This window comes from Alosa sapidissima, chromosome 6 (assembly GCF_018492685.1).
Source record: "Alosa sapidissima isolate fAloSap1 chromosome 6, fAloSap1.pri, whole genome shotgun sequence".
NCBI lineage: Eukaryota > Metazoa > Chordata > Actinopteri > Clupeiformes > Clupeidae > Alosa > Alosa sapidissima.
In genome coordinates this window covers 16,297,954-16,307,001 of record NC_055962.1, presented here as the reverse complement: position 1 = coordinate 16,307,001, position 9,048 = coordinate 16,297,954, and the positions used below count along the sequence as shown (strand labels likewise).

The following is a 9,048-nucleotide window of genomic DNA, read 5'->3' as shown; positions in this document are numbered from 1 at the left end:
TATTCTATATTTAGTCTTAATGACTAAATACTTTGGCACTGTCAAGTTACCAACACCAGTTATAGTCTTGGCCACTTTCAGAATTGTAGATGCTGCAAGGACTTATAGGACACAGGATTGAAGAAAAGTGTTGCCCATTGCACAAAAACTGTGATCTTGATAGAAAGTGAGTATTTAATTTAAACTTTTAAGGCCTACCTGCATAGCAAGCCAAGCATTCATTTTAAACACTGTGATGTCTTATGACTGTAATTCAGAAATGTTCAAGTAAGCCATCAGTAGACGTGTGAAGACAGGGTAGATAGGGGATTCATGGATGGAAATGCCTCGATTAAATTTCAGGGTTGAATAGAACAGCAGATTGGACTGCTTGAATGCAAATGAGGAGTCCTCCTTGAAACACATCTATTCCAATTTTGTTGCATTAATTTGATGATTGCGCATATCATTATATCTTAGGGGAATGAATTAAGAGCAGGCTGTTTATGCCTGTTAACTGTAAAAACAAGATAGCGAGAAGTCTGAGATGGCCCATGCAGTTTACCCCTTTTGAATACATTAAATTGATACCAAATGTGTACCCATTTTGCACATATATATATACACAATCTTTTTGTTGTTGTTAGGATGGGCTAATGCCCTATAGTCTACCATAAATTGTGTGATTGCAACAGTGTTCCTAATAGATTCCCTCATAAAAGAGTATTCTCAGTGTATGAGTTCCCATATACAACACTGATTTTGTTATTTTATTGACAATGTATTTGATTGGAAATGCTTTCAGTTAGTTTGAATCAATTTGTGTCTTAATGTTTTCATGGTGTCATTGGCTAAAAAAACATGATAAAATGTGTGGGAGGGAGAATTCTGCTGAATATGAAACCTTTTTTACTAAGAGCCCAAGTATTGTTCCCCTTGAGAAGTTCCCATGTAGCCAAATGCAGATTAAATCAATTTGGGGCTTTTGGATAGCCTGACCCTGCCCACCTAGTATCTCCACTCATTTTCATTTCACTGACATACTATAGTCTGGCTCCTCTCAATGCGTTTGCGTTTCCCGGATGGTGGGCCAATCGGCTTCAAGTTCCGACGTTAGTTCCGAAATTGAAAGTGGCGGTGGTGAACGGTAGTAGCCTGCACACATCAAAAATTGCAGTCAGAAGAATGTGTAGATTTATGCAGCAAGCATTCTTAACTAACTGTCGATGTGGTTTATTATCAGTTTGTAAACGTTAGGGGAAGTGTGATGGGTTAGGTTGGGCCCATTTCCCAAGAGTACCCAGACTCTCTTCAGGAATTAAAACAATATAGTGAGTGTGATGAAACCAGACTGGGTTTTGGATGCAGCGAGAATGTGGTCACTTGGTCATCCGACATACAGTATTTACACACAAGCAGGTCACTACAAATAGCAATGATACAAAGGAACAAACACATACATTTTCTATTATAATTATTTTTCAACAAGTACAAAGTAGTACTTCCATCATAGGCGTATTTACAAACTCCCACAATTGCGAAGCCAATAGTCATTTTATAGACACACCTCATGAATATGCAATATCATTTTTACTGCCATATTTGAAAATGAAGAACACAGGGACTTTGATGTGTTATATCATTAGCCAATACATAACATAAATTACAATGAGGATTAAAGATTAGCCTAGCTAACCAGAGCTGTGACGTCAGCAAGAAGGCTGTTGTCTCAAATGTGTGGTCTACTAAATCCTCCCATCCTTGTGAGTCTGGACTCCGAGCTGAGTTTACCAAGTCTAAACGTCCAAGAAAAGGAGAACGTATGCTATTGCCGAATCCTACTTGATGCACCTCAGTCTCCACAGGCACAAGTGGTAAGAAACTGTTCTTTTCATGGCCATTTGTAGCCCATATTTTTCCAAGTGCACAACACCACAGGCCCCTGTGAAATTGCAGCTCTGATTTGGAATTGGACACATCATATCATAGCTAAATAAAGGATATGCCTACATGTACAAATATTAACATTGTGTCAGCTAGGCCTACAGGTAAAATTACAGGTAAAAAGTTATGTGCTGTTCCCTTGACAACCAGCAAGTGGCGCCCAAAGCTCAGTAATCATTAAACCTCCTTATCTCTGAGAAATGTTTAATAGTTGTGAGTAAGCAGATGCTGTTATATGCACCTGACATCACACTAACATAGGCCTGATGATACTGAAGGCAAAACAATTCATTCTACCTTCATTCTACATTTCTAGAATAGAAGTCATTTTAAGTCATCAGTCATATTCGCCTTTTTGACCAAGGAGTTAACGCGTTTCAGTTCTCAACGCTCCTGCTGTTCCTTGTAAGCTACGCTCTAACGAGCCTAACTTCCCCCCGTGATATGCTTGTAATGGCAGACGCCAGCTCCCATCAACAATAAGAAGGCCTGTTTCCACTCCATGCACTCATTGACATTGTTCTATTGCTCGGTACCCGCACATTGGCCTTAGATCTCAGTAATAAACCTAAAGCACGTAGTGGTACCCGAGTAGAGACGTGTTACCATAGCAGGCCACAAGCATAGTGTTCATTTTTGCAACTTTTTTGTCACTGCTCCGCTCCCGTAACTGTTTCCCGTAATTGCCCCACTGGATGATGGATGATATGCAAACTCGCCATTATTGCCTTTTTCTTGGAGCCTTGTGAAGTGAACAGGTTTTATCACTGGAAAGATCTCGACCGTAAGTGACATTTGTCCTCATTTTTCAGATATTAAAAGGGTAGATTATTCTATATGTATGTGATTTGTCTCTCAAGGAATTCTCATAGTTGAGTTTTCTGTTGAGACAGTATAGGCTAGGCCACTATTAGGCTACCCCGAACTAACTCGTGGATTCAGCTAAAAAAGCTAGAAGCCACTTTAAAAGCCTGCCTGTTGCCTGCCGTGCTATTCATGTGCATTGTTTTTTTTCCCTCTGGGAACAACAACTAAAAATGTGGGCATTCAATTAACACTTTGTTATAATGAAAACCATTGCACCTCTTGTAGTGGAAAGTCCTTAACGTAGCAGAATGATTCATTTGTTCAATTGCAAACAGCATGAACTGAGGCAATGCTGTTTTAAGTCTGTGTAAACACAGCCTGGATCAGCAATAAACGGTGTTCATTAACAGTCCTCATTTTGTCACAGAGCAGTCCTCATTTTGTCACTTGCTTGGATTCCTGTGGGAGGCTAGAAAAAGCTAAGTACATCGATAGCACTGTTAGGAATTCATCGCCACTTTTCCACCAAATTCAATGCAATGAGCACACTTGACACCCCGAGGGGGAAAGCTGATCTTGCTGTCATCAGTGTGAGCAAATTGGCCTTTCTGGTCCGCCCAGGGGAAGCCGTCTGTCGGAGGAACATGGCACCTCATTTGCAACAAACATGATGGATATCGCATTACTTGACTAATGCTTGGCTGGTAGCAAACTTTCAGGTAACTTATGCTCCCGTCACACTTCATGTCCTCGGCAGGTGTTGTGAAATGTATTATAATGAATGCGGTGCTTTAGTAAAAATAGTATGTGTCGTAATTGTGGAGGTGGCATATCTGAAAGTGAAAACGACTGTAGGATTTAATCTTAAGGTAGGCCTACATGCAGAAATCTCACTCCTCTACTGTATATGATGACATCCGTCTACATTTGACACCATGGCATCACCTATTTCTTTTGGGAAATAATTTTGTCCTTAATTCAGTTGACGGGTCAGGTTCTGAAGACCTGGATAGATAAAAGTGGTATTCTAAAAACACCAAAAGGAATTGGAAACATGGGGCCTGATTTACTGCCTTTAACCTACCTTAAACAAAATCCATATTGTTAGCTTAACGCAATCGGGAAGTATGTAAACGTACCTATTTGCTTATGGTGCAATTGTAAAACTATGATTTTACACAGCCCAGCCCAGCCCAGCCCTGTGAATGATGCAGACAAAATATTGTGATTTGTTGGAGCTGGACACAGGTAAGGCATATTTCAGACGGTAGGCATTTCCTTGGGTTTGCCTTGTGTGGTGCGATCGTGTCCTGGCATCTGTGCGATTTGTGTCAGTGAGGTTAAGGCATTTAGGGGCATCACTCATCTGCTGAGTATGTGCATTAGAGCTGGAGGGATGCCACCACAGACATTTGCAGGCCATCTGTAGATTTATGTTGTGTGTGCGTGTCCGTGTGTGTGTGTGTGTGTGTCCGTGTGTGTGTGCGTGTCCGTGTGCGTGTCCGTGTGTGTTGAGAGTGCTGCATCTTCAGTTTGCATTAGGGTAGGAGGAGTGAGAGAGAAGCCATCTTGGTGTCAGATTTTTATGAACACATTAAGGTTGATTGAGACGTTTGGTGGCACGTGGTAATCCATAAATCATTATCAACAGCAGATGTCATCATTAGTCTTCAACATGGAATTCATTAGACATCATTAGACGTCAACATGGAGTTGTCCTCTTACCCTTGTGTAAGGAGAAGGAACTAAGGGGTCAGCTTGTTAGCGCCACTGTTGTAGGCCATGCATGTCCTTGAAATTAGCACATTTCAATGGTGGTTGGATTCGTTTGAAGTGCTAACATGAGAAAAGCAATACAGGTAGCTAACAGTTTTCTAATAGTCTGGGGAGAGCTGCCCTAACTGTATATAAAGCATCAATGATTTTAAGAAGGCCTAAGGTCTTACAAGCTATGTGGGACCCTCACAAACCAGCTAGTTTTCATTAGCAGTTTAACAAGACCTAATAAATGGGACCATGGTCTATGATTAGGCAATAATTACTACTATAAAACTTACTACCCTGGTCCTAATAGGGATTATCACTTGAAATGTGGGACTATACTACTACTTCTTATGATCCACAGGATCAGAACATAACATTTGTTTTAAAATACCAATTGTGTTTTTTGGTCTGTATTGGCATCAAAAAAGATTGCATATCGCTCATAGGATTAGAATAAAATGTCAGAATTCTGTGTAGTGGGGAATCATTAGAAACAAATTTCTGCAAAGAATAACTGTTGGCACTTTATGACAGAATATCCTTGGAAGATGGTGGTAACCTCTGGCTGATCAAGAGAAGTCTGTTCAATTGATCTACCTCCTTGGATAGTGTCTCAGCCTTCCCAAGCATTACATTACAATGCAGACAAGGACATCACAAGGGCCAAGAATATCAATTGTGTTCGTGCCATTATTAGGTCTCGATTTGTACCCGGGTCCTTTCCACTTCCCAACTGAGCAACTATGAAACATGTATTTAATATTAATGTTTGTAAGGATACCATTGTTAGATCTCAATTTGTACCAGTGTCCTCTCCACTAACTGAATAAGAGGCGCACTGATCTCTGAGCAACTATGAAACATGTTTTTAATATTAATGTTGGGAACAATGCCATTGTTAGGTTTCGATTTCTACCAGCGTCCTTTTCACTTCCCAACTGAATAAGGCGGACTGACCCCTGAGTAACTATGAAACACATATTTAATATTAATGTGTGTTATGTGTGGCCTGCATGAAAGATCCCATTTGTGCTCTTTGTTGACAACAAAGTGTAGACTTGTGGTATGCACAGTGAATTTTGTGATACATCACTATGGATAAGTTGAGGACACCTATTTGTCTCCATTACTTTTGTGATGGATTGTAGGATGCGATTTGGGAAGTGGAGAGCGATCTGGTTGCTGACATTAAATGAATGAAACACAATACAAAATACCTTAGGGTAGGTAACTAATTATGTATTTGTGAGATGTTTTCTAAATAGACAAGTTATAGGCCCTAATCAGTGTGTGTGTGTGTTTGTGTTTATGGGTGGTCCTGCAGGTGTCTCAGACTTTCGACAGACACTCTTTGAAAAGCACTGACGCTGAGCTAAGTTATGTATGTATAGATAAGGCACACACAGCCCCTGAAATTGTGATTGGCAGTCGGGAGAACAGTCAAGTGATTGGGCCTTTCGGGCCCTGGGGAAAGTGGGGGGAGCAGCCAAGTGGAGAAACCGTACCATCAGCATGCCGGCGTTTAGTCAACATCTCCCTAGGAAACTCCCTTGCTCACCTTGGCTTGTAATGCACAAACGCTGAATTACCGTTGTCGAAATTGAAAATATTTCAGGAAGTCACGGATGCCGAGTAAATCAGAGGAGCAGCGCTTTCACAAGCCTATTACATATGGAGGGAGCACAATTCTTTTCCTGATGGGCTCGGTTCCTCTGTGATTTATGGGCGGGATGTATCGCACCACGCTAGGAGGTGCGGAAAGGTGATCGCCTGCTGATGCCACTACAGGTAATTTATTCTATTCCCAAGTCCGCTATTTAGTTCCTCCGTTGCCGTCCGGTTCTGCTGACGTGTAGCGTTTGTACATTAGTGATGCTTGAGCTGGTGTTTATTCTGACAGTAGCACGCCGTGCTCGATTGACAAAGACTCACAAGGAAAGCTCGAACAAACATGCGCCACTTGAAATACTTAGGCCGCAATGTGACTTTTGCCCTTCAGGTAGGTGACTCTTGCCCTTCAGGTAGGACTTGAGGAGTAGTGCAAAATAAACAGTGATAAAGTGTTTATCGTTGAAGTCTCACTCTTTTCCATATTTTATTAAAACACTCTTCCAACTCAAAATGTACATACACCAGTAGTAATAATAATAATAATAATATTCAGTGTTATGATGTATAGTTTTCGGTGATATTTTTACCATCTATGTTCTAACCAGAATGTTAATGGCTACCAGTTTTATCCTCTCCTCCTAACTCCCTCCCTCTCCTCTTTATAACTCTTTACAACACGACTTTGCAAAAGCCCCTCAGAAACACACACACACACACACACACACACACACACACACACACACATATATATATATCATGTCAGAGGATGTTGCTGATCTCCTGAGCCTCTTTTCAGCATTCCATCACAAAGACTTAAAATATGGGGACCTCTGACAAAAATGCTTCCTCAGACCTTCCTTCTAGAGCTGTTCCAGATTCTTAATTCCAGAGAGGGGATTCTTAATTCTCCCTCTGTTAGTTCCTTTCTTTCATCTTCTCAGCCTTTCACTCTGAGTTTTCTCCTATTTGTTGAGCAGTCCCTTTCCCATTTCTCTTTTCAAATTCCTGTCTACAATTGAGAAGTGAGTTCTGTATGCCCTGTCAGTTGCATTACAAAAGAAAACAGAGAGATCTTACAGGTAAACGTGTCATTTGTAACTCTCACAGGACCATCAAATTAAAAAAGATTTTAAGCTATCATTCTGGATCAGAAAAAAGGGTCTGTCGAACAAGCTTTCTTTCACTAGTTTTCATTTCATTTTTTTAGAAAAAATGTTCACACAATTAAAAACACATCTCACATCAGTGACATATAGCAGAGCTTCATCATATCAGTCTGGTCGTCAAGTCTTTTTTAGTAGGATTTGACCGGAGATACTAGAGTCTGTTTTGTTTTCTAGCTTTGATAGACAGTGTAGAAAGGCCAACTTTGTAACGCATACCAGGCTTATGACTGGGGTGTCCTTAGTCAGCAGTGATCAACCCATCCCCCCAAACCAGGACCTGTCCAATCAGTAGTGATTCAAACCGGGACCTGTCCAATCAGTGGTGCCCACAGTCAGCAGGAAGAATGCCGACTGGCAGCCATGAGTGTCAATCAGTCGGCTCTGCCCCGGTCATGTGTCGATGATCTCCTGGGCGGGTGTGGGTTCGTGTGGCAGACTGGTGGCGTTGGGCAGTGCCTGGCCGTGTGGCACTGAGTTCTGTTGAAGCTCCAGAGCTATGCCGGCGGCACCCGGTGGTGGAAGCTCCTTCACCTGCCGCCGGTACTCCAGGAAGGTGCAGGCCTTGGTGGCGATGGCCACTACGTTCTTGCCCACAAAGATGGTGGAGACGCGGCTGTCCTGGAAGAGCACCATATTTACACCGCGGATCAGGATGGTCACCACGTTGATGGTGACCAGGCTCAGCACCGGGTAGAGCATCATCTTCTGGGGCGACACCTGCTCGCCCTGGACAGTGATCTCGCTCAGGGACACGCAGGGAAGTATGAGCAGCAGGATGTAGCAGTAGAAGAACATCAGGCCCTCTGCCCAGATGGGCAGGCCTGTCCGCTGCGGCTCCCATAGGTTGGCCTGGATGTCCAACAGATCCAGAAGGTCCAGAGCGACCCAGAAGAGCCGTCCCCGCATGTCCTCCTTCTTGCGAAAGGTGCGGACGTACTCCATGCTGTCCAGCGCGACCAAGATCAGGTAGAGCCCCGGGACGCATATCGAGAGCAGCAGCGTGAGCGCCTTGCGGGCCACCACCTCCAGGCTCTTGCGGTCAGCCTTGCAGTTCTGGAACACGAAGTAGAGCTTGATCTCCAAGACGAAGATATAGAGGAACCAGAGGATCATGGCGTAGCCACGGCGGGCCGTTCGCACCTCAGCACCCACCCACACCGCCACGTAGCGGAGCACGATCAGGAAGCAGAAGTCGCCCACCAGCACAATGATGCACACACCAATCTTGCGTGGCCCCTGGTTCTGCTCCACCAGGTAGGCGTCCATAAAGGCCATGCTGGTCATGATGACTATGGTGGTGAGACACACGTGGCGCTTGTCTGGAGGTGGCAACACCATGACTAGGGCCACCAACCACGTGACGACAACAACAACCCTGGCACAAAGGTCAGCGGTAGCGTTTTAGTCTGCGCTCTTTTTTTTCTGTCCTTTCTTGATCAATCAAATTTCCGGCCAGCCATCAGACTTGAGTCATGGCAACACGTGTCTCAGTTTGAAATATGTTCTTTCTTAATAATGTTTGCCTCTAAATGATGCAGCAGAAGCATACATCTATCAGAGTTTGAGAGAGAAATGGCATTAGACAGAGAGAGAAAGAGAGTAGCTGCTCAATGACAGAGTTGTTCTCTAGACTGGGTGACCGAAGGAGTCCCTCTACACATTAGTCAACGCAGTTCCATTGATCTCTCCAGGACGGCTGCCTTTACCTGGCTCCTGTGGCTAAGCCGTCATGATCCAGCTATAGACCACGCGGTGATATGGAGAAGATGAGGCTACT

The 9,048-nt window shown here is 43.3% G+C and overlaps 1 protein-coding gene and 1 long non-coding RNA gene across 2 annotated transcripts; one reads left to right on the top strand and one right to left on the bottom strand.

The window, feature by feature from the left end:
• The first annotated feature begins 2,569 nt into the window (after positions 1-2,569).
• Positions 2,570-3,944, top strand: LOC121711818. The gene is made up of 3 exons (XR_006032451.1): positions 2,570-2,707; positions 3,352-3,449; positions 3,918-3,944. It is a non-coding gene; the product is annotated as an uncharacterized LOC121711818 (long non-coding RNA).
• A 2,929-nt stretch (positions 3,945-6,873) lies between these two features.
• On the bottom strand, positions 6,874-8,818 carry tmem121ab (transmembrane protein 121Ab). Its single transcript, XM_042095661.1, has one exon. The coding sequence runs from the start codon at positions 8,607-8,609 to the stop codon at positions 7,662-7,664; it is 948 nt and encodes a 315-aa protein (XP_041951595.1). The 5' UTR covers positions 8,610-8,818; the 3' UTR covers positions 6,874-7,661.
• Between the last annotated feature and the right edge of the window lie 230 nt (positions 8,819-9,048).

Excerpts from the sequence above, each read along its gene's own strand:
- tmem121ab (XM_042095661.1), bottom strand. The coding sequence starts at position 8,609 with ATGGTGTTGCCACCTCCAGACAAGCGCCACGTGTGTCTCACCACCATA.